At 35.3% G+C, this 25,575-nt stretch overlaps 1 protein-coding gene across 4 annotated transcripts in view; it reads left to right on the top strand.

Annotated features, from left to right (window-relative positions):
* Positions 1–25,575, top strand: part of LOC150106320 (protein hu-li tai shao-like) — a 469,862-nt gene that overhangs the window by 117,785 nt on the left and 326,502 nt on the right. For all 4 annotated transcript variants that reach the window (XM_090393077.1, XM_090393078.1, XM_090393076.1 and 1 more), the window contains exon 6: positions 13,074–13,172. In XM_090393077.1, coding sequence (XP_090249203.1) covers positions 13,074–13,172 — 99 coding nt within the window. The remainder of the gene's footprint in view (positions 1–13,073; positions 13,173–25,575) is intronic.

Here is a 25,575-nt window from a genome sequence, read left to right as displayed (position 1 = left end):
TTGTTTCACTTAGCAATTTTTTGAAGTAATTACTCCATACTTCAACGATATCTTTTTCTCCTGTTTTCATGTCACCTTTATCATCTCTATCTCCTTTTACAGCACTCTTTCCTCCATTTCTAAGTTTCTTCAACAACCTCCAGAATATCTTACCACCTTCTTGATATTTATTTTCTGTGTTCTTGCCAAAGTCCTCCCATGACTTTTGTTTATCTAGTTTTACACAGTGTTTTGCTTTCTTACATTTGTCTCTGTATTCTCTAAGAGCAAAAGCTTACTTATTTGCCAGGAACTTTTGATATGATTTCTTCTTTTCCTTCACTGCCTCTTTAACTTCCTGTGTCCACCATGGAGTTCTGATTTTTCTATCCTTGCAGACAACCTCACCACATGCTGCTCTGGCTGAATCAATCAGGGTTTTCTTCAAGGCTTGCCACTAAACCTCCATGGTTTGGTTTCTGTTCTCAAACTCTTTCATTTTTTCTTCAATAATCTTTGTGTATGTTAGTCTACAGTTCACATCTGAGAGCTGCTCAGCTTTTATTTGCTTTAAAGCTTTCTTACGTGTTATTCTTTTCAATATGAGATTCAATTTTATCCTCAAGACTAAATAGTGATCGCTTCCAATTTCAAATCCTCTGTACACTCTGGTGTCCTGCACCAAGGAGAAAACATCACTATCAACAATAACACAGTCAGTGAGACTTTTCTTATTCCTTTCCTCTTCCCTCCATGTGAATTTGTGCACATTTTTATGTTGGAACATGGTGTTAGTAATAACCAGTCCATGTCCTGAGCAGAAATCCAACAGATATTTGCCATTATTATTAGCTTTGCTCTTTTCTCCAAATTTTCCCAAAATATTTTTGTATGCCTGACAATCATTTCCTACTCTGCTATTTAGATCCCCAACAAGGACCAACATTTCCTCTTTAATTGTGTCACTAGCTAGCTCTAGAGACTCAAAAAATTCCTCCACTTCTACCTTAGTAGAGCCTTCTGTGGAACCATAGGCACAAATAAGTCTCATTGTCCAGTTGCCCATTCTGATATTTGCCCACATCACTCTACTTGAGACTGCCTGCCATTCAAGAAGATTAGCCTCGTATTTAGTGTTGAATACTATGGCCACCCCTTCTTTTCCTAGATTGTCATTGCCTGAATATAACATTTTGTATTTATTGCACCAGTTTTTGTCTTTTTTGTTTCAGTCACCACTATTGTGTCGATCTGGTACTTATCTAATTCCTCAGCTAGCTCCATTTCTTTGCCATTCAGGCTTCTTACGTTGATAGTACTGATCTTTAACTCTGGTGATGTTGAGTTGGCCTTGTTTATCCAGGTGATGCCCCAGCCGGCATGAAATTTTGTCATGTTGTACCATCATTTTTTATTTTGGTTTAACCAATAAGAATACAATTTGGTCGGCTAAATCCCAAATTGGCAGCCCATACTCATTCGTTCAGTATCCAGGTAGATACCCAACAGGTTGCACCACGAGAAGGTGAGGATTGGACATTAGGTCAGAAGCCCTGGTCGGTTCTCCGCATTCCTTTAAAGGCTATGTGGATGTCTCCTCTCAGTTATACAGCTTTGATCCTTAAGCACCCCTATTTTATGATCTGTGGGACTTAAATTGTGATCTGTGTTATATTTTCATGAATTCTCACCCATTTTATTGTAAATTACAGAGAAATCCTGATACATCCTATTTGGCATGAACACATCTTATTCCTCACTTGTTTTTCCTTTTGGTTTTCAAGAATGCTTGCATAAATCTGTAAGGCTTGGTATGAAGTATGAAAATTTTTCACATTTCTGGATCTGGGATTCAGCCTTTTGACCAAGGCTTATTAATTTTGCAGCCATGAAACTTTTATATCTCTGTATTATTAACATCTCAAGTTTGGGTATTATTACTACAGTAACCATCATGGTGTCAGAAGACTCATTGTGGGAAGCCCACTCAACCAGCATCATATTGTCTATCATATTGAACCTTGAAATCATTTACACACTCCCTGCATTCACACATTATTCCGTTTATCAATCACTTCATGTAAAACTGTTTCTCACACCCTTCTTCACCACATCTTTACACAACTTCTAGGGATGACCTCTTGTTCTTCCCATCTTCCTCTCCACTCTTTTTATAATTGTCTCTATCATTATAGTAAAATTCCTTAACTTGAAGGTCTCTATTATATCAAACTCCTGATATCACTTTGACATTAGTCTTTGGATTCTCTTCAATGTTTCTACATCATAATTAAAATTAAGCAATCCAAATTTGAGCACAGTAGTCCATGTGTGGTCTGACCAATGTCTTATACAGAGGCACCACCACTTCCTTGTCCCCACATGTCAGTGTACTTCTTATCATAGCAACGATATGATGTGATGTGTAGTTTTTGCAATACTTGCAATGTGTCTTCAGAACTTTAGTCCACTCTCTACCATCACTCCAAGATCCTGTATCTCATCCACTTCCTGAAGTACAACTCTACAAATACAGTATGTAGCCTTATATCTCTGTATACCAAAGTGTAACATCTTGCATTTATTAATATTAAAACTGCAATCCCACTCATTTGTCCATGCTAAAAATCTGTTCAAATCTTCGTATAGAGAATTAAAATTATCAGCAATACTCCTGATAATTCTATCTTACTTTGCATCATGAACAAACATTTGAAAATCCTCATTCAATCTGCATGAAATATTGTTGCCAAATAAGTAGGGGCACATGTACAAAACCCTGAGGCATGCAGGTCACATTACTTTTTTTGTGATACTTGTACAACTTGCTGATATTATTCTGAAAGCCAATCCTCAATCCATCTAACCAATCTCTTATCCAATCCCATCAATGTTTTGCACAGTCCAAGAATATCAATGTATATGCATCTCCCTTAGTGAATGCATTCATCGACTTATCATAAAATATAAGCAGATTGCTAAAACAAGATCTGCCCTTCACTGATCCATGCTGACCATCATAGAGAATCTTATGTCCATTAACCCACTCCTGTATTTTATTCCTAATCAGTTTCTTCAATACCTTGAAAATAACTACAGATATACAATTGGAAACTTCTGTCCTAGAGCCATGCTTGTGGAGTTGTGCTATTTTGCCTTCTTTCCATTCCTTAGGAACCATCCCCTCTGCAAGACTCATTAAATAACCAGGTAAAGGGCATAGCTAACTCTTTTGCATGTTCCTTAAAAATATGTGATGATATGCATCCATTACCATAGCCTCATTAATATTTAATCCAAGCAACACTTGATACAACTGATTCGTTTATCTTTACACCAACGTGATATACACTGATAAAGTGCTTATTAAATAAATCCACTATATTTTTTGCTATGGTCACTTTGTTACCATAATGATAATTCCTCTGGTTTGCCACATAGCAGAAGAATTCCTTTGATCATCCTTGACCTCACGGGACAATTTCCTCTCATATTCTACTTTTTTCTCTTTGACCATGCTTGTCACCTTTCTGACCTGCAGTTTATATTCCTCATGCATTTGTCCACTACAAATTGTCTTGTATAGCCTCCATAAATCTTCTTTTCCCACACTGCTTGCTTGATTTCACTGTTCATCCATGTCACTCCTACTCTATTTATTTGTATAACTCTTGATATGCAGTTATGCATTGCTTGTCTCAGTTACTGCCTTATCATTTCTCATGCACTGTCAACATATGTTTTGTACAGCTCATCAACCCAATGTATTGATGCCAGTTGACTACAGAGTTTCTCATAATCACCCACATTATAGTTCACATGTGACCTTTTCCAGTTTGATCACTACAGATTAGTACCTCATGATCACACTCATTAACAGGTGGCAGTGGTGATATCTCATGAACAATCACATCTTGTGGGGATATCACCAAATCCGACACCCAAATTGCTTCTGTTACATGCAGCTTAAGATAGTTATTGATTTATTTCTCCATTTGAGCTTTCTTTTAATTTTTTTGTACTTATAGTTATAAAATATATTTGCACTTGCATTCCTTTTAGATGCTTTGCTACATTTCTGTTGCTATCTCATTTAATAATTTTTTTAACTAATTATGCAAAGACATTCAAAATATCTTATATTCAGTTTTATATCACTTTTTATTGTTTTTGATTTCTTTTATATTTCTTTCTATGGCTACTGAGCTTACATAATAGCTTCCAGAACATTTTATATTGTTTTAATCCTTGACCTAAGTGTAACTGAACAGTTTGCATGTGATGTATCTTTGCAACTAAGCTACTTGTTTATAGAGGTTATTCACCTCTCATCAGTTGCATTAGTATCCCATAATAGAGCTAGACCCAGGAAGATACAAAGGTTCAATGAACACAAAGGTCACGTGTTTTCCATGTACAAGCAGTAAAATGGTATATCACAATATTATCGAAATGCTCTGGATCAGGGGGTTGTTGTAGATATTTTTGCTTTATTACAAAGTAAATCATAGTAGACAAATTATATGCTATCCCATCTTCCCTGTGTGTGTGTGTGTGTGTGTGTGTGTGTGTGTGTGTGTGTGTGTGTGTGTGTGTGTGTGTGTGTGTGTGTGTGTGTGTGTGTGTGTTAGCCACAGTAGCTTGTCACAAAATAACTTGGTATCTTAGAACTTACTGTGTATGATAAAGTAGTTAATACTGTTCTGCTTTTTTTTGCTGTCTAAATTGCATGTGTTCTTCTAGCCAGTTTGCAGGATGAAAAACCAGGATTTCTGGAAGCAAAAACTCTGCCACAACTATGTGAGACTGATTAACTTGCCTTCATTTTAAAAATTTTTATGAAGGTGTTTTGCTTTCTAAGATGGGATTTGAAACAAGGTCTTTTCAGCCAGAAGGGCATTGTCAATACTGACTGAGCTACAAAGGCTAAACAAGAAATTATCTTGTTTTAATCCTTCACCTAAGCCTAAGTAAGAAAACTTATGAAAAAAAGAGATATATTTTGAGCCCAACTAATTTAAATAATTGAACAGACTCTTAATGAGAACAATATAGCTAAGAATAACATCTCAGTGATTCATCACAGAACTGGATTTCTGTAAAAATTTTAGCAGTTTTCAATATTTATTAGCTCTGTGTGTGTGTGGACTAAACAGCAAGTAAATGATTATATTAATCCCTATAGTAAATTATCAGTTCAAAAGTTGTCTGTTCTCCTTTCAAAAGGAGAGAAAATTTAAAGCAAACATCTAGTAGAGAGAGACAGAGAGAAAATATTCACTAACAGAAAATTATTGCATTCTTTAAATGAAGAATGACACTTCTTATAGAACATTACACAGGCACGTGTATTAAAATAATGCCTTTTATTCCAGTGACTGAAGTTAGGAAATATCAACAATTGTTTTGATTTCCTTAGACAAAAGCAAAAAATCCTGTGAGAAAGTACCTTGAAAATAGCAACATATCAGTTGCCTCCAACAGAATGTATGTATGTAGTTCTCAATAAAGCTCCCATGTTATTCCTTGATTAATTGCACATAATTTGCAGTCTATAATGTTCATATTTTCTGTCACTTTCTTTCTACACTGCTTGCCACCAAGTTTTTGTCAGTGTTTTCATTACCTTCTAAGTATAATAAGGGTGAGATTTTTGGCATTGATAAGTTCAACTTGGCCAAAAGTCAGGCATCAGTGAGATTTGGTTGAGTGATGATGATATAGTTATAGGAATAGAATGTGAAAGATATTGCATCTTCAGAGAAGACAGAAGGAACAGGATGTGGGGGGGGGGGTGGTAGCAAAAGAATTGAAGCCAAAAACAGTAAAAGTATATCAGGAGAACAGGGATGCAGAGTGCAGTTCATTTGAGGCAATGTGGTGTGAGATAGAAGCCAATAGGACAAAATATAGTGTTGATTGCTACTAAGGACTATGGAGATCAGAAAGATGTAGATGTCATGTATTGGCAGATTAGCACAATGAGTGCAGTCGAGTAATTATTATGGGGGATTTCAACAGTGGGGATATAGATTGGGAGGAGGAATGGTCACAGGGAGGGAAGGAAATGGAATTTATACAGCTGCTAAGAGATTTTGCATTACCTGAGACAGCATGTGGAAGGGACACAGATTCAAGAATGCTGGATCTAGCCATTGCATCACAGAATACAACAGTAACCAATCTTCTCTGCTCGAGGAAAGTGATCATGCAGTCTTGATCTGGGCGATTGCCAGGCATGCAGAATTTTCTATTAAGAAGAAATATATGTGAAATTACAAGTAGTTGGTGATTATGATAATCTTGAGGAGTCAAATTTCAGTGGTATCATGGCATAAAAATTTGGAGTAAGAGATGTAGGTGATTCATGGGAGGTGATCAAAGGATATTTGAAAAAACAGGATCAAACTGTACACCCAGAGTCAGAAGGATAAATCATGTAGAAGGTGGAAGGATGGATAGCATCATTAAGCAGGAGTTGCAAAGAAAAAGTTGTGGAAATAGTATAAAGGAAAAGGTGATCAACATGCCCATGAGCAGTATAAGGCACTGGGAAGAAGGGCTGTATGGTAAAGAAGGCCAAAGCTAATTATGAAAAAAAGAAAAAAAAACTAGCTGATGAGACCAAAAGAAATCGTAAAGAGTTTTTTTGCTATATGGCAAGTAAAAGGGGGAATGACTATGGAAGTATGACTTTAAGATGCTCATGGTAGGGAGGTGAATTCTTTTTGTTGTCTAATGATGATAAAATAATGTCGACTCTCCTCTTAAGTCTGACCACAATCTTACCCAAGTTTCCTTTTCCACAGATCATTCTTCTCCCTAGTCTCAACCTTATGGTGCCAACTGGGAAGACCTCTGGAATTTTTATGCCTCTTTTCAATTCACTGTTCCAGTCCAAACATCTGCACTGAACTAATAACTGAAATAATCTCACTGGAATGAGAATTTATTTTGGTTATTAGTTGATTGCAGATGTTGGATTTAGGAGTCCACGACAAAAATGCAGCATGTATTCAGTAGTTTAAGTGAAACGTTTCAGCTTCTTATTAAGTTTCCTATAGCCTGAAACATTTGCTAAAAAAAAAAAAAAAAAAGAAGTGAAAGGATATGCCAAAGCAGACTTAAAAATGAAAAGTAATAAGCTTGCCTCCTGCTCTACTGACAGTTGAGCCTTCTGGTTCCTCACTAAGGCTGTTGAACGTAATCTCTGCCTTTCCTTGTTTCTATCTCTCTCTCACACACATCCTGATGATGTCACAAAAGCCTCGCCTAAGGATAAGGCAAACCTCTTGGCATCAGTCTTTTACTCCATCTCTTGTTTAGACAAACTAGGCAAATTACCTTCTGCACTACCATAAACTGGCCATTGCATGCCTCCTGATTTTTTGCCATAAGGATATTAGAAAAATCCCAAGTAATCCTTATTAATAACTCTCCTGGTCTAGATGGTATTCTTCCAGTTGTACTGAATTAACATCCATTCTGTATTGCCTGTATAAGCTGTCATATTCATCTTGTATCTACCCAATAGCACAGAAGCAAGCCTTTATCCCTGTCAGCTATCAAACTATCATTTCCACTATATAATTTAAGGAAATTACAACGTACTAGGATATACATTAAAATAAATTTTAATATATTTCAATATTTCTGCAACGTCACGTTGCCATTTTCAAGAACTTAAGAACAAGACACGTGCACGCAGGCACAACAAAACAGTAAATGAGGAAGAAGTCTGAAGCTATTATTTCTCCTGAAGTCCTGATGGTGTCCTCTAGCAGGCAATGTTGGTATTCTTGGGCGATTGGGCTGAAGGTCTTCTGATGTAGGTTTCTCAAATTTGAGGAAGTCTCATGTAGCCAAATTTGTTGAGGTTTGGATCGTTTCTTAGGGCTGAAGTTGATTCCATGAAAAGCCTTTCATATCTGTATTTGCTATGGTGTATTATCCTGGCTTTCTTCCACCGTATTCTATGGCAGGTATCCAACGCATGGTCAGCAAGACCAGAGTGGCTGTATTGGTGAAACTGGATGTAGTCCTTGTGTTCTGAAATTCTGATATTTGCTGTCCTGCCTGTTTGGCCAAAGTAGGACAGCTTACAACTGCAAGAGACCTAGTATACACCAGGTAGGTCTGGGGGGGGGGATGCCAATTTTTTACATGAGACTTCCTCAAATTTGAAAAACCTACATCAGAAGACCTTCAGCCCAATCGCCCAAGAATACCAACATTGCCTGCTAGAGGGCACCATCAGGACTTTCAGGAGAAATAATAGCTTCAGACTTCTTCCTCATTTACTGTTTTGTTGTGCCTGCGTGCACGTGTCTTGTTCTTAAGTTCTTGAAAATGGCAACGTGACGTTGCAGAAATATTGAAATATATTAAAATTTATTTTAATGTATATCCTAGTACGTTGTAATTTCCTTAAATTATATAGTGAAAATGCATAACCAATTTCTAAGCCTTTCCATGAGAAAAACTATCATTTCATTTCAATGTTGTTAGCTCAGTACTTTTGAAAGTGATGGAGGTCATCAACCACCAGCTTCTTCACTACCTGCAGACCCATCAGTTAATTAGCAATTGCCAGTATGGATTTTGCCATTCTTGTTCTACAGCAGACCTTGCTCCTTACGCTTCTTCTAAGAAGTATAACGAGCAAGATAAGGCATTTGATCATATCTGGCATTGAGGCTTTCTGAACAAGCTGCCATTTTATGGTCTCCTTCCTGTCCTTTTGTTTGGTTGCCAATTGCCATCTTCCTCTCTGGTTGTTCATTGCATGTTATGGTTCAAAGCTTCTTCTCCTCAGATTTCTCTGTGAATGCTGATGCGCCTCAGAGTTATTGTACTCTTACTCATACTCTCTCTCCTTTACATCAGTAACATTTTCTCTCTGACTTCAAATGTTATTCATAGTTTTGCTGATGACAGTACTATTCATTCATCTTTTTCATTCGAGAAACCCTGTAGTACTGATCAAGTGTAGTACTTAAATGATTGAAACCTCAAGATCTTTTGTAACCACTGACTTAAATACTTATCTCACCATTCTCAAGTGGGACGAAGACAACTTAGTGAATTTCACTGCCATCAAAAACTCAGTCTTATCTTTGTTACCCCCACTCTAAAGATATTTTTTTCACTCCCATCTACTGGTGATAATGTTCATGTATTGTTTCAAGATCAGTTTTCCCTTCTTGCGCTGACCGGCACAGACATATTACATCATTAGCCTTTTTATCATCAAAAAAACTAGTTCTTTTTTCATTCAAAACAGTACTTCTCTCTTACTTAACTTCTAACACTGTAAGTCTCCCATTTGACCAACCTTTGAATATTGTTCTCACATTTGGGATGGTGCACCACAAACCTCTGTAAGAATTCTTGAGGGTATTCAGAAGAGGATGATCTGCTTAATAGATAACCTCTCTTTCACAGACTCCCTTCAATCTCTTGTAAGCTCTCGGTTTCTGTATTGTACTTTTTCTATATATACTTTCATGGACATTTCTCTGCTGAACCTCCAACTACCATTCCTCCACTTTTTTGTAATCATGTAAGAAGTATAATAGCCACTGGTCAACTACATGTGCTGTCAGACTCCAGATGTACAGAACAAACTTTCATCATCTTTCTTCATTGCATCCACTTCTGTTCTTTGGAACAGTCTCCCCAATATGCTCATTTGAAATGAATATAATCCTCAACTTTTTACAAACATATCAACAGATCACTTCTTTCTTCTTAATAACTTGTCCACATGTGGCACCGGTGTGTTGTGAATCTTGGAACATTTCGTGTGTTGGATGAGTATTAAAAAAAAAAAAAGAATAAAGTAAAACCAGAAGTAAAATCATTACATGTGATAGAAAAAGTTTTCAAGCACTCATTATGTGAAAAGGCAGCTGGAGTAGACCTTTGAATATTGTTCTCACATTTGGGATGGTACACCACAAACCTCCCTAAGAATTCTTGAGAGTATTCAGAAGAGGATGATCTGCTTAATAGGTAGCCTTTCTCTCGCAGACTCCCTTCAATCTCTTTCTCGTAACCAGAAATGCTCAAATATGGATATCTAAACTAAAACTTTTACAGTGGCCATAGTGCATAGTTTATTAATATTAATCAATTATGCATCAGTTGATTCAAATGCAAACAAATAGTTTCCACAATGCTTCTATATGTTTAGCTTAAATCCATCTGTTTAGTACGTCATCACTCAAGTGACTCATCATCTGATGCATTTATGGGGGGGGGCACAATGTATTTACTCACTAGATATTCATTGTTCTTGCTAAGTGTTGTGCATGTTTGAGTAGTTGCTTTTATAGCATTTGTCTAGTTTATATTCAGAAAGTAAACATGTTTGAACAATTGTAATGTAGCTTTTTTTTGTTGCTTTTTACACTATTTTACGTAACCTAACTTCTTCACACTTGCTAGATATTCAGTGACTGAATGTCATATATTTCTTTTGAAGTTCATTAAAAAATAAATGTTATCTTGTAATGGTTTTCACATGTCAGAATATTAATGGTGATTTAAGCTTCCTTTTTTTTTTTCTTTTTTCTTTCAAATCAGTAAATGTCACTATGTATTATTTCATGACTGCATAAAAGCTGCAGGAATCATCCAGTTATATGCATGCATGTACTACACTGAAAATAGTCTCACTAGCATTGCAGCATAAATAACCTGCTTAGTTGCAATGAAATAATAATAGCATAATATCCTCCAATGCTCTTCCATTGAGCTTTTATTCTTCTGCAATTCATTTAGAAGAATAAAAGCCCATTGGAAGAATGTAATTTGCAATTACAAGAATAGTCTTTTCCTCTTGTTAATAATAGTTTGTTTGGCATGAAACATATTAGATACACCATCTCAAAGATTATTTACATTTCCATAAACAAAATTTGAGTTTTTCTTTAATTTCTTACTTACTCAACCTCTGAAAACAGTTGTTCATGTTTCTTCATTAATACTAGTAAAACCATGTAGGAGTTAATTCTTGGAATTAATATCTTAAACATCTAAAGGATGATTACAATTTAGACTTTCTTTTTTGCAGTAAATCTGCATATAATTCTTTATTTTTTCCTTGGTGCTTCTATCCAAAACTTACTCCTTCTCTCCACTAAGCTTTTAGAAAATATTGCTTACTTATTCTGTTTTATCAAGCATTATATATCTAGTTGTTTCATTCCATTTGCCTTTATAATTAACATGGCCAAATGAATCTTCAGCCAAACCTGCAGATGTAGCAAGCTGCTTTCTTTTTCATCTGATTCATCCATTTGTTTTTAGAGCAATAAGTTTTTGTTAATATCCACAAGTACACTGCTGTCCAAAACCTGAGGATGAACTACATTTTTACCTGTATATGAAAAAATTTTCATGAGTACAGCCAAATGTGAACATACATTCATTGCCAGCATACTAATAAATTATATTATTCACAAAAAGCGTGTTAAGAAATTCATACATATTGTAATATGTTTTTGGCAGAAGTTACAAATTTTCTAAGGACATACAAGCAAGCATGTACAGTGCTTACAGAAAACTATGTGGAGAGACATTTCAACATGGAATATGTCCACCATGAACTGCAGTGCAGTTCTCACAATGTTGTAGCATGCTTAACACCAAGTGATTTAGGAGTTCTTGAGGCAAACTGGCACTCCTCCTTCAGATCAAGGATAAAGCCGTGTTTGGTTTCTGGAGGAGAATTTTGAGCAGCATTTCATCTCTCTATTGTGTCCGAAACATGTTCTATGGGATTGAGATCTGAGGACCATGCTGGCCACTCAATTTGATTAATATTCTTGGTCTCCAGAAGTATCTCCACTGCTTGTGTACAATATGGTGTGGCATTGTCATCCATAAAAATGAATTTTTTGCCTACAGCACCACGAAACGGTTGAACATGATGTTGAAGAACTTATTGCAATATCATTCATATAGTCCATTTTTCCAGCATTTGTAGCCCAGTGCATCCATTAAGCATAATGCCTCCTTATACCATGACCCCAGTACCTCTGTATCTATCTCTTTCAAGAACATTCTCATGCTGGTAAGCAGTACCACTTTCACACAGATCAAATGTCATCTAGAATTGGAGGAAAGGCTAAACTGACGCTCATCTGTAAGGAGTATGTTAGCCCATTAGTGACTTGTCCAAATTTTATAGATACAACACCACTGAAAACATGCTCTATGATGAGCTGTGGATAAAGAGACACAGACTACAGGCTTTCAGCTGTATAGGCCTACTTGTCACAGATGTCTTGCCATGGTTTGTTGAAATATCTGCATACCTCTGCTCGAGTGGAGCTGCCTTGCAATCTGATCTGCCATGGTGTGTGTCAATTACTTTTTTCTGTTATAACCAAAAATCTGTCTTAATGCTCTGTGATAGAGCAAAGGTGATCCCTTAGCAAACATCTGAACATATTGCATTGGTTTGAAATGCTTCCCAGAGCCTGGAGACAGTGCTATGTGAGATTCAAACTCTGGCAATATCAGTAATTCTGCAGCCTTCTTCAAGCTTTTGAATAATTTTTCCCTGCATGAAATCATATAGATGATGTCTTTGAGACATTACAAGACATCCAATTTTCAAACTTTATTCCTTCATGAAAAGAGCTTCCTTCAAGCACAATTCACCTAGCTCCCATTTTTGCCTTTTATCCTGTTGGGTGCTACCATGTGATCATTTGTGTGCAATTCAAAAATTGAATGTTTAGCCGATTTCTACTTGAAATTGTCACTTATACTGATTCGTCTGAATTTGTGGTGTAATCTTCAGAAATAATGTTCATCCTTATGTTTGGACACAGTGTGTAATTTCCTTGAATGCTTCCCTTTATTGTCAAACAGAAGTGTCTCATGGCATTTAATTTTGCAGATCTTTTAAGTCCTCTTTTCTTTTTGTTGGGGGGGCAGGGAGTCTTACCTTTAACTCTCCCTCTCGGGTTTCATGGTGCATATTTCATGGAGTTCTGTAAACTGAAGTCAGTTTGGATGGTTCCTTAATTCATTATAATAATATTACAATTATTATTTCATGATGTATTTTTTCTTTCTAGATTATGATATTAAGGAACCATGGTGTAGTTATTGGAGGAGAATCAATAGAAGAGGCTTTGTTCCTGTTGTCAAATTTTGTTACTGCATGTGAGACACAGGTAATCTCCTTTGTTTATTTAAGTTTAACTAGTTATTTTTATTATTTATATCATAGTAGTTTTAAAACTAATTAGAATATTTTTTGATAGTTTACTATGAGTAGATTTATATTCACTTAATAAATAATCAGGTTTTAATTCATATGTCTTTTATTAATACTAGATGTATTTCTTCAATGTGTTTTGCTATCTATATGGCTGATAGCATCTTCAGGAAGTTATTTAACACAAGCAAGTAACGACAAAAAATTAATCATTTTCCAACATCCGTTATTTCTATAAATCGAAAAGACTGATGATAGTTTAATCACGTGTATTATTAGGCTTATGTCATATTGCTTGCATAGGAATGGGTCTTGAAAGTTACACATATTAATGATTTCCAAATGTGAAGGATCAGTTCTTGGTTTCTGCTTAGTGTGCCTTTTGAGCAAATGATCTCAGAAGACTCCTTAAGTAACCTGTAGAAGTAAATTCTCTCTTCTAAGTAAGGCATGGAGGATGTTTGCAATTTACCGTGTGATTTTTGAGGGTGTGCATTGCAAGTCAGCTTTTTTTTTTTTTTTTTTTACTTCTCTTTTGTTTTCAACATCACTTATGTTTTTTTTTTTTTTTTGTTCTTTTTTATGAATATTTTGAAACTTCTCCCAGTTTGATCTACATGCACCTTTCCAAAAGAACATGGAATCTTGTATATTTTAGGATATTTATAAAATGTAACTTTGTCTTTAAGGAAATGCAAGAAACTTTGTAAGGTGTTAACTGGTTTGAAGGCTGTTCTGATGTTGACTGATTTTAATATTTGGGCTATTTTCCTTGATGTGTTGGCAACATATGGTAAGGATATCTTGTCTTTGTAATTAATTTCTAGGTTATCATGGGATGGTTCATCAGAAAATAAAAGTTTCTTTAGCACCTTTTTGCATAGTCATTTTGCAGAAACTGATTAAATATGATTGGAAGTTCTTTTCTTTTAATTTTATCATTTTTGAGTTTATTTAAATTTCTATTTTTTAACGATGTTTTGATGATACATAATTTTTGTTGAGGGTATTTTCATGTTTAAATTTCTGTAGCCCTTGCTGTTATTCATATCAAAGTTTCTGGAACAGAAAACTACATAGACATTAGAATATAAACAAATAATTTACTAGCTAAAATTATTTACAGCTGACATTTTGCTAGCTTATGCTAGCTTTATAAAGGCAATTTAACACTTCACACTCAGTGATAACACAAACCAAAATGACCTGGATAAAAAGGACAGTCATGTACAAAGAGGGCAACATTTGACACTCTGTCGTTAATGCTGATGAGTAGATAGGGCAGTTTGCCAAAATCTATGTATAATCATATCTTCTGTTCTGTTATAGTTAACTGGGTTCACTAAGTGGCACAAGTTCTGTAGAACCCTGTTAACTGTAACAGAATAGACGGTATGATTTACCCATTGGCATTAACAACAGGAATCACTATGAACAGCACTGTTGGTCTCCTTGCATGTGACTATCCTTGTTGTCCAGATCATTTTGGTTTGTGTCTACACTGAGTGTGTAATGTTAAATTGCCTGTGATGATAATGCTAACTTAAATGAGCAAAATGTCAGTTGTAAATAAATAATTTACTAGCTAAAATTAATTATTTACATTCCAATGTCCATGTAGTTTTCTGTTAAACCCAGTTAAACCTATTTCTAATTTTTAATTTTAATTGTCCTTTGGATTTAATCACTAGTACTTAATATAAAACGATTCTTTCTGAAATGTCGTAATTTTGTTTATTAGTCATTTTAAGAGTTTCTTTATGTGTCTCAGTCAGTATCAGTGACTCTGGTTAAAAAAGTGTTCTAGAATGTGTAAGAACTTTTCAAATGAACAAGAGTTCCCAGCCATAGGGAAGCAAAGATTTTGTCTCTGAAAACTTTTCCCCTTCATACAAAATATATAAACATATATAAACAAGCATACTCTGATGAATTGTTTTGTTTGACAGATATGAAAGACTATATTATTATTCTTATTAACCCTTTTTGACCTGAATTTTTTTTTCCAAGCGAAAAAATTTTTTCTTTCTATTTATGTTGTCTTAGGTCTAAAAAAGCAAGAGTATCTAGTATTTTTCAGACAGCTGCAATCTGTTGGCAAAAAATGGAAGTATGACATACAATACCAATTGGAATCAATTGCCACATAATATGGGCTACAAAAGCCAAGAAAGTTAGTGATTCCAATTGGAATCATTTGGGCAGAAAGGGTTAATCTTATTTTGGTAACCTCCATGGAGTCAGACTTATCATGGGAGACCCACTCAACCAGCAACATGTCTATTGTAATGAGCTCTGAAGTTAATTTACACTACCTGCATTCACAATGAACTCTGGCAATGTATTCCATTCACCAACAACTCTCAAACAAAAAACTATTCCTCACACCCATCTTTATAAAATTTCCAGTTAATATGGATTAATTGCCATATCATATCACAGAACTGAGGCTTATATGAAGCCAAGTTAAAAGGCTGTAATGAACTGATAAGTCCATTATAGCATCACATAAATGGTAAGGTGAAGTTATATTCATTTTAATAGGTCTGTGGACCCAGTTATTACTGGTCCAGATTTTAGATAAATTAAAATATTTAATGAAGGTAATTATTTTTGTTCCTCACATGTGGTTCATTGGACCTTATATTGTACCCCCCTACTACATCAATGCAGGATAAAGATCTGGTAGATCACTAGCCTTCTGCCTCCAGTGTGGACAGGAAAAGTCATCTTCATATATTATTTCATTTGATGATGATGACTTCCTGTCCACACTGGAGGCAGAAGGCTAGTGATCTACCAGATCTTTATCTGCATTGATGTAGTAAGTAGTAGCTGTAGTAGTAAGAGTACAATATAAGATGACTGTTTATCATAGAAATTAAGACACAACAGTCAAACAGAAGTTGTAATGTGTTTTATGATATGTGGATTTTCTCCAAATTATTGGCACCCCAGAAGTTATCAACCAGGTCCCCCCCCTACACACACACTTTTTTTTTTCTTTTTCAGAATTCATTGAGTCAGATTAACTATACAAGATGTGAACAATAAGTCACTTTTTGTTAAATCTTTGTACTCTATTTCATACTTATCAATGTGATGTATTACTTCTTAAAACTTGTAAATAAACCACACATTAACAAAAGTAGTAGTCTGTATTGTGTTACAACCTCTAACTTACTCACATAATAATAATTTAAAGAAATAAAATTTAGGGAGGTCTGAGCACAGGTATGAACTCTGACAAACGGAATTTGTTTCATGATGTAAGATGGGTTCAAATATATCAGACTATGCCCTCATTCATTTTCATATTGCTACTATGGGTCTTCAGAGTTAGAATTGTTACAAAATGATAATTAAGCAACAATAGTTTAATATTTTAGTATCATCACAGGCTAATTTATGACAAATATTCCGAAAATCTGAAACATGTATGTGTAAAAAAAATAAAAAAAATCTTTAAGTGGCAGAATTTTTTGTATTGCAGGTTTGGTTTCAATACAAAAAAAAAAATTTGATGATTAATATTATTACTAGCAGGGTTCAAGGCTTAGAAGTTGATGACTATTTATAATAAACTGAAGTAAGGGTAGTGTGATTGTGATTTGATCACAAAAATTACTGTCCTTCAGTGGCATCAATTGCAGACTCGTTAAAAATGAAGATGTTCAGCACTTGACACTGTTTACATTCAAGAATGTGTATGAGCAGATCTTACCTAAGGTGGTAATGTCACATAACCAGAATGGGACAGGAAAGGTCAGTAGCACAAGTGTTTGATGTCAAGATAGCAGGATAATGACCAAGATCTAGGTAGATTTTTACTATTAGAGGGTTGTCAATGTGCATTATATAGCTTACAGTTTTCATTCCCACTTTCCTTCAGTATAGCCTGTTTTCACAAGACTAGTGTATTTGGCAAGTATTGCCTCTGCAATAGCATATCCCTTTCCTAGATGGAGGAAGTGCCATCTAACCTAGTGAAATACCACCGCCTTGTTTATTGGAGACCTCAAGTGATTTTCAGCCATGTTTGGTCACTAGAGCCTCTGGTTTTTGCCCCCACATGCAGTGGGTGATATAATACTGTCAAGAACATGCCAGCCATATTGTAGGGTATCACTCATTTCAAGGGTATAGCAGTTCTGCAGGCTGGCTGCTAGTTAGTGCATAGGAATGAACCTGATAACAAATCTAGAGGCTTCCCAATCAGCTAGTTCTAATTCCTGCTACCACTTACTCTGATAGTTTGCGACTGGAGAGACCAAGTAAGGCACTATGTAAACGGGGGGGGGGGGTAGAGAAACAATTGAAGTCATGTCTGGACAAAAGATTTGGTTCTCTCTGTGTGGGCAGTATGTTTGTGAGTCTGTCACCTCCTATTGTATGTCTTCTTTCCCCATTCTTTTCCCCCCACATATAATGAATCACTCCTTGTTGAAAACATAGCCAGATCCTTAAAGAAATACAATCTCTACACAGCTTTTATGCATTATCTGATATTTGCTACCTTATCCGTTCCACTAAAGATCAGCTCCCTCCTCTCATTTCCTAGAGTATATAAAGTTCTCTGTTCCTGCAAGTTGGTAGATCATGGATCAACACGGAAAATACATCTGCAATTACAACTATGGTCAATCTGGTCTTGCAAGCAATGCATTGGATACCATTCACAAGATCTGGATAAATACCACCATGCTTCATCACATTTAATTTAGAAAAGAAAGACTGTTTTTGGAATCTGCAACTGCTCTCAGAAATCAACCAAATTTGAATAAATACAAATGTAAAAGACTTCCCAAAATCTGGGAAATATTAATCCTCAGAGATCCTAATTTACAACCTAAGCCTCCTACAAATGCCCACAGAGGGCACCTAACCTAGATAGGACTCTTGGTGTTTTAATTGAGTATTGTGTTGCCTTTGTAAGGGTGTGTGTGTGTGCACATGCATGCGTGTGTGTTATAAGTTCTAGTTTGTACTCCCTGAAGATATCTCAGTTACTAAGACAAAATAGTGGAAGAATTAAAATAATTTTTTATTCCTTTCCCAATGCCATATGCACCATTAAACCTCTAACATGATGCCCTCCCCAACACTTTAATCCTTATCACATGGCCTCATATGAATTACAACTCAGTTAAGCATGATCTTCTTTGAGATCATAAAGACCTGGGTTTGTGTGACGAGGAGAATCTTTATATGGGCTTTTTTCAATTGAATATGAGTTAGCCGATCTCATATGGAGGCAGCAGAGTTTTTTCTCCAGAAAACTCAGGTTTTTCATTCTGAAGATCGGCCTTCAGAACACATGCAGTTACACAGACAAAAAATACTGTTAGTGATGATGGGTGGTAGATGGCATTAATGGTAGTGTAGTAGTGGAGAGGGTGAGATGTATTTAACAAAGTAGAGTGCCCTCCCGTGATGAGTCTTTGGATTCGCTGGAGGTATCACGTTAATAATAATAATAAGAAGAAAAACAATTCCAGGAAAAAAGAAAAAAACTAATGAGCTACAAACTATAAACATCTTGTGTATGGCATCGAGGTCTACTAAACAAATTGCCATTCTTCAGTCTACCTGCTACTCTCTGTAATTGAGTAGCCAGCTTTCTCTCTGGTCATTCTCTGCATGTCATGGTTGTCTTTCTCTCTTTGAGCTTCACCACCAATGCTGGAGTGCCTCAAGGCTCTGTCCTATTACCTACTCTCTTTCTCCTGTACATAAATGACCTACTCACAATCACCACTAATCCTATTCACAGCTTTGTTGATGATAGTACTCTCCCCTCATCCTACTTATTTGACAAATCATGGTGTCCAACATCCCAGGCTACAAGATCATCTACAACCAGTGCCCTAAACATTGATCTTCATAATATCCTTCAATGGGACAAGGACAATCTTGTCATGTTCAGTGCTACCAAAACACAGTCTTGTCTTTTCTTTCACAAAAAATATCTCGGTTTACCTGCCCTTCCCCTCAGAAACACACAGATCACCAGATAAAATTAGATCTCTCTGTGCTTGGTCTAAAGTTTACCTCCAGTCTCTCCTGACATAAACACATCACATCAACAGCCTCCTCAGTATCCAAGAAACTAGGCATTCTGTTTCTGTTCAAAATGATATTTTATACCCAACCAACTCTTAACTATATACAAATCCCAAATCTGCCTATGCCTAGAATACTTGGGGTGGTGCACTTCTCTATAAATCCTTGATGTTGACCAGAGGCAAGCAACTGTGATCATCATTTGATGATCCCTCTCTCACTGATTCATTTCAACCTCTATCTCACAGATGCAGTATTTCAGTATTGTGTTTATTCTACAGGTACTTTCATGGTCAATGCACTAATGAATTGGCAACTATTATTCCTTCACTTTCAGTTGCACCTGTTAATACAAGAGAATAGCAGTTGCCCCAGCATCCCTTTACTGTGCAACTGCAAATGCATCGAATTTGCTTCTCCTCTTCCTCTTTTATTCCTCTTTTATTTAATTTGTATGTCATATTGTTTTCAATTCCATTTTTCCAAACTTTCCATAAATGATATTTTAACTCATTTATAAAAATCAAAATTCTCTAATCCATTGCAAACAGGTAGAAGGTATTGGGTGGGGGGGGGGGGAAGTGTTATGTTTGTAAGTAATGGAATGTCTATCGCATAATCTGTTTCAAATACACTGAGCAAGAAGGTAGCTGTAGAATGCATGTTCTACTGTTTGCAGTCTGTAACAGATGTTACAAATTGGATCTTCAATGTATTTCCATCTGATGGTTTACAGGAAGGCGACTATATGCAATTTTCAAAGCAAGATCCCTCCTTGTTTTGTCTTTTCTTTCACAGAAGGTATCTGTTTACCTGCTCTTACCCTCAGAAACACACAAATCACCAGATAAGATCAGATCTCTCTGCTTGGACTAATGTTTACCTTCAATCTCTCCTGACATAAACACATCACATCAACAGTCTCCTCAGCATCCAAAAAACTAGGCATTCTGTTTCCATTTAAAATGATATTTTATACCTGACCAGCTCCTAACTATATACAAATCCTTGGAACTTCAGTAAGATATCAAACAAAGTGTTAGTGCCACTACAAACTTCCAACTGTGAAAGTTTGTAGTGGCACAGGTTAAAGATTTTCATGTTTTTCTGCTATTAATGGAAAAAATGTCAATGCCAGAATGCTGTAGCAGTCTTTTTAGAGTTAAGTATAGAATGTTGTAGTATTTAAGAACAATCTCAGCTCTTCGATCATTGTAATCATTTATTCCAATTAACAGATGGAAATCCAGGTAGTACTGGAGAAGGTCTGCACATGCATGATAGTTCTGTAATATTTTATGGATTTTTGAATCAGTGTTGTTTAAACCTGAAACTGCTGAAAAAAAATTCCTTTTTACTTCATAGAATTGGCTGAACCAAAAAAATTGCATAAGTTTATTATATAATTGTTTTTCTTCATCTTCTGTAATGTCTTCAATATACGAGGGTGGTCTGAAAAGTTCTCGGCCTAACAATGAAAAAAAAAGCGAATTTATATGCTCCAGTGCCATTATCCCGTCCCTTTAGTGGTTCTCAGTAAGATCTGCAAAATACACCTCTACAGCTGCAATCACCTATTGATTCAAAGAAAAATTGCTGACCAGCAAGGAAGAGATTTAGTTTTGGGAAGAGATAGAAGTCAGAGGGAGACAAATCTGGGGAATAGGGTGGATGTTCCAACAATTCATAGTGAAGATCCCTAAATTTTCCCATTGCCAAAACACCTTTGTAGGCAGGTGCATTGTCCTGATCAAAGATGATTTTTTTCTTCTGCAAACTGGGTGGATCTTTTCTCACGAATTTTTTCGTCTAGTCTGATTAAAAGACCGGAATAATATTCCCCAGTTATTGTTTTACCCTTTTCAAGATAATTAATAAACAAAATGCCTTTGTTCATCCCAAAACACCGATGCCATAAGCTTTCCTGCTAATGGAACCGACTTTGTCTTTGGCACTGAACAACTGACTTCTGTCCACTGTTTGGATTCTGGTGTGTAATGGTGAATGCAAGTCTCATCCATAGTAATAAATCGATGTGCAAAATCAGTTTTATTCTTGTTAAAATGCTCTAAGCACTGTTCAGAGATTTTCATTCGAAGGCGTTTTTGATCTGCTGTGAGCAAGCGTAGCACCCATCTTGCACAAAGCTTTTTCATTTGCAATTCTTCTTGCAAAAGATATCCTACACGTTCTTTTGAAAAGCCTGTAGTCTCAGCAATTTCACTCACTTTGGCTTGCCGGTCATCCAATACCATATCGTGCACTTGCTCCATGATTTCTGGTGGTGTTATACTTTTTGGAACGTCCTTCACGTGAATCATCTTCAAGGCAGCCCATTTCTTAATTGTCGAAAACAAAGGAGAAGAGTGCCCATAAACTTTTATCCTCTTACAGGCTAATAAGTTTTGCCAGTGAAGGTTGGTCGATTGGTAGAGCCTCTACTACTAATGGCTCGCAAAAAGTTAAGCAAGCTTGAGTGCAGTTAGTAGTTGGAATGAGTGAATCGTTCGATGCTGTTGGCACACTCTCCCTTGATGAGTCTTTGGACTCCCTGGAGGTATCACATAATAATAATAACTTCAAACGAATTTCTTTTGGCATTAACCTTCTTTTACAAAGAATTTTATAACCGCACGATACTCTATTTTATCCATTTCAAGGGATACAGACAATACTTTTGCTTCAGACAGCTGTATAAAACAAACTACTTGATAGAATGTTGCAATTTCACATGGATGCTTATGACAGATATACCAACTTAGAAAAAAAAAATCTTGCCGATAGTGTTGCCATCTATGGTCAAGGCCGAGAACTTTTCAGACCACCCTCATATATTATGTACAGCCAAGCAGAGGAGATTATGGTTTTAAGTACTATGACTTTAGAAAAAATGGAAAGAAGCCCAATGTTCCAGCCTTTATAAGCTTTTAATGCAGGCATGTCAATCACGCGGCCCGCCGACAAGTAACATGCAGCCCACCAAACTTTGTAACCAATATGGTTATTTAACTTTTGACAACACCGAATTATATAAACATATTTAAAAAATTAACATTTCCACTTAAGATTATTTTATACTCCAAACTACTCTGCAATTTCTAAAGGAAATAATGTTCTATTTGTCATTTCAAAAAATCGTGTTACACCACTGCATAAATTTCGAATTTTACCGAATTTTAATGAGCAAGTCTACATATGTGGCTACACCTGCTCACCACAGCAATCAGAGGCTAGCTGTTAACAATTTTCAAGTCATAAGAAATTGTAGTGTTTTTTTATAAATAATAAAGAATTTATAAAAATAATGTCGAAACCTTCAACCAATATAAGTAAAAAACGATTAATTGAAGAAGAACATCATCGTGTTCAAGAAAAATGGGAGTTACAATATTTTTGTATTCAAGGAAAAAAAAATAAATTATGCCTTATATGGCGAAACTCTATTGCAGTTTGCAAAGAATGTAATATTAAAAGGCATTATGATACAAATCATAAAGAAAACTATGATAAATATGTTGCAAAACTTCATGAAGATAAATTGTCAGAATTAAAGTTGACAATTGAAAATCAAGGTGTATTTACAAAACTAGAGCTACGATAAAAACCAGTTATTTGTTATCACATTTAATTGCAAGCAAGTCGAAACCATTCACTGAAGGGGAATTTATTCACGAATGTATTATTAAAGCAGTTGAAGTGTTGTGTCCTGATCAATTAAAGAAATTTAAAAATATAACCTTATCTCGAAATACCATTGCCAGCAGAATTGATGATATAGCTGGGAACTTAAGGAATCAACTAAAATCAATAATTCCAACATTTCAGACCTATTCCCTTGCAATTGACGAAAGTACTGATGTACGAGATACTTCTCAGCTGGCTGTTTTTATTCATGAATGTAATATGAACTTAAAAGTAAGTGAAGAACTTCTAGAAATAATTCCTGTGCATGATACAACCACTGTAATTGATATTTTTGACGCCCTTATGGAAGTTTTGAATGAATACAATTTACCATTAAAAAAGCTAGTTTGTCTTGCAACTGATGGTGCTCCTGCCATGACTGGTGTTGTTAAAGGAATTTTTATCAATTTAAAAGAAAAATGCAAAGAACAAGATAATAATAATTTTCAACATTTTCATTGCATTATTCATCAGCAAACACTATCCTCCAAAGTTTTAAATATTAGACATGTCCTAAAAAATGTCAGTAAAATTGTAAATTATATTCGTGCATGTGGGCTTAACATCATCAATTTAGTAACTTTCTAGAGGATATAGAAACTGAATATAGCGATCTACCTTATTATACAGAAATTAGATGACTTTCCAGTCATAAAGTTTTAAAGCGATTCTTCGAATTGCTGGAAGAAATTACCATTTTTTTAGAATTGAAAAATTATGAATGTGAAATATTAAAAAATGATCAAGGATAAAGGACCTGGCTTTTTCAGTTAACATTACAAGTCAGCTTAATCTTAAGCTACAAGGCAAACATCAAGTAGTTACCATGTTATTTGACAATATTAACATTTTCAAACAGAAATTATTATTTTGACAAAAACAAATTCAAAAAGGAAAATTTATCCCATTTTGAATGTTGTCAATCATTGTTACAAAAATCACCGAAATTGAAATTTTCAGAATATGCCAATCATATTAAGTTATTAGAAAATGAATTCGAAAGAAGATTTTTAGATTTTAAGAAATATGAAAATCAGTTTCACCTATTTACTTCTCCTCTATCGATTGATGTTGAAACTGCATAATGACAATTTACAGTTGGAATTGATCAAAATTCAGTGAGATTCCATATTGAAACAAAAATATATGGATGTTGGAATTTCAAGGTTTTCTATAATTATTTATCAGTCAATGAATACCCCAATGTGTTATGTGCAATTAGGCGTATTTTATCTATGTTCGGTAGCACATATTTATGTGAACAACTATTTTCAACTTTAAAGAATAATAAAACTGCGGAAAGATCAAGATTAACAGACCTACATGTGTAAGCAATATCGAAAATAACTACAGCTCAACAAATTCATCCAAAGTTTGAAGATTTCATTAATGAAAAAAATTGTCAAGTTTCTTCAAAAAAATGATATATATAATTTTATTTAAATATGTAAACTTTATAATTTAAATTAAAATTTTTGTAACATGGTTGTATTTTGTACTTATATACTCTAATGTTAATATTAAAAAATCTGTTTCCTCTTTATTTCGAGATTTTTTTTCCATTGCGGCCTGCGGCTTGATGTATAATTCTTAATTTGGCCCTTGGAGGTAAACGGGTTTGACATGCCTGTTTTAATGTTTTTTTATATAAGTTTTTGAAACTGGTATCATTGGTTAGATGGTGAAGGAAATTCCAAGTATAGTGAGAGTCTCTCTCAGAGGTTAGTCCAAAGAGAATGCCTCAGCAATCCCACCTTCTAAAACCTATTCATTTTGTCTTGTTATCATTGGCAGTTAATCCACTGATTTTGTTGAATTTTTCCAAAATATCAAAAAAGATGTATATGGAATCATTATTCCTCAAATGCTAATATCTTATTTTCCTTCATATTTAGAACTATTATCTTTTTCATAGCATGCAAATTGTCAACTTCCTGTAAAAAAAATATTCAAGAACCAAAGCATAGGGCAGTGGACTAAAAGGGGGGCAACCTTGCTTGACTGTTTTTTGGAATGGGTCTGATAGGAACTCATTAACTAGGAGTCAGGTGGTTATATTGACATGGGCTCCTTAAATGATGGACAGCAATCTTTTGCCAGAGGATGTGAAACAAAAAAGGGATCCAGACATCAAATGCTTGAATAAGATTCACAGAGAGCACTACCATCGGCTGCTTTTTCACATTAACTAGGCTGAGTAGATTGTGTAGCAGAAACAGATTAAATTCTACTGCTTAGCCTGGAACTTCATACAATTGTGTGCTTTTAATTATTTATCTCATTCCTACTTCGAGCCTGTTATTAATAATGCAGAAAAATATCTTGTCAGTATTAGATAGAGAAATAGTCCTGAAGCTGTTGATTAAGGTATGAACTCCATTACGATTTGGAATGAGGACAGTATTGCTTGCTACAAATCACTTGGGTATATGCCCAATATAGAGAAAAGAATTACAGTGTAACTAGAATGGGAAGAATCAAATCCCAGGCTTCATGGTAAAGATCTGTCTCTAGACATCAGGCCCCAGGGATTTTCTTGTCTGGCAGTCTTGATAGGCTGTGGTAACTTAAGCTGCTGCAATGGGCATGTTGAGCCTGCCTTGGATGTGAAA

The sequence above is a fragment of the Typopeltis vanoorti genome, chromosome 5 (genome assembly GCF_054136105.1).
Source record: "Typopeltis vanoorti isolate ZY-2024b chromosome 5, IOZ_Tvanoo_1.0, whole genome shotgun sequence".
Classification (NCBI taxonomy): Eukaryota; Metazoa; Arthropoda; class Arachnida; order Uropygi; family Thelyphonidae; genus Typopeltis; species Typopeltis vanoorti.
The sequence above is the reverse complement of the archived record's forward strand: the minus strand, read 5'-3'. Positions and strand labels throughout refer to the sequence as shown.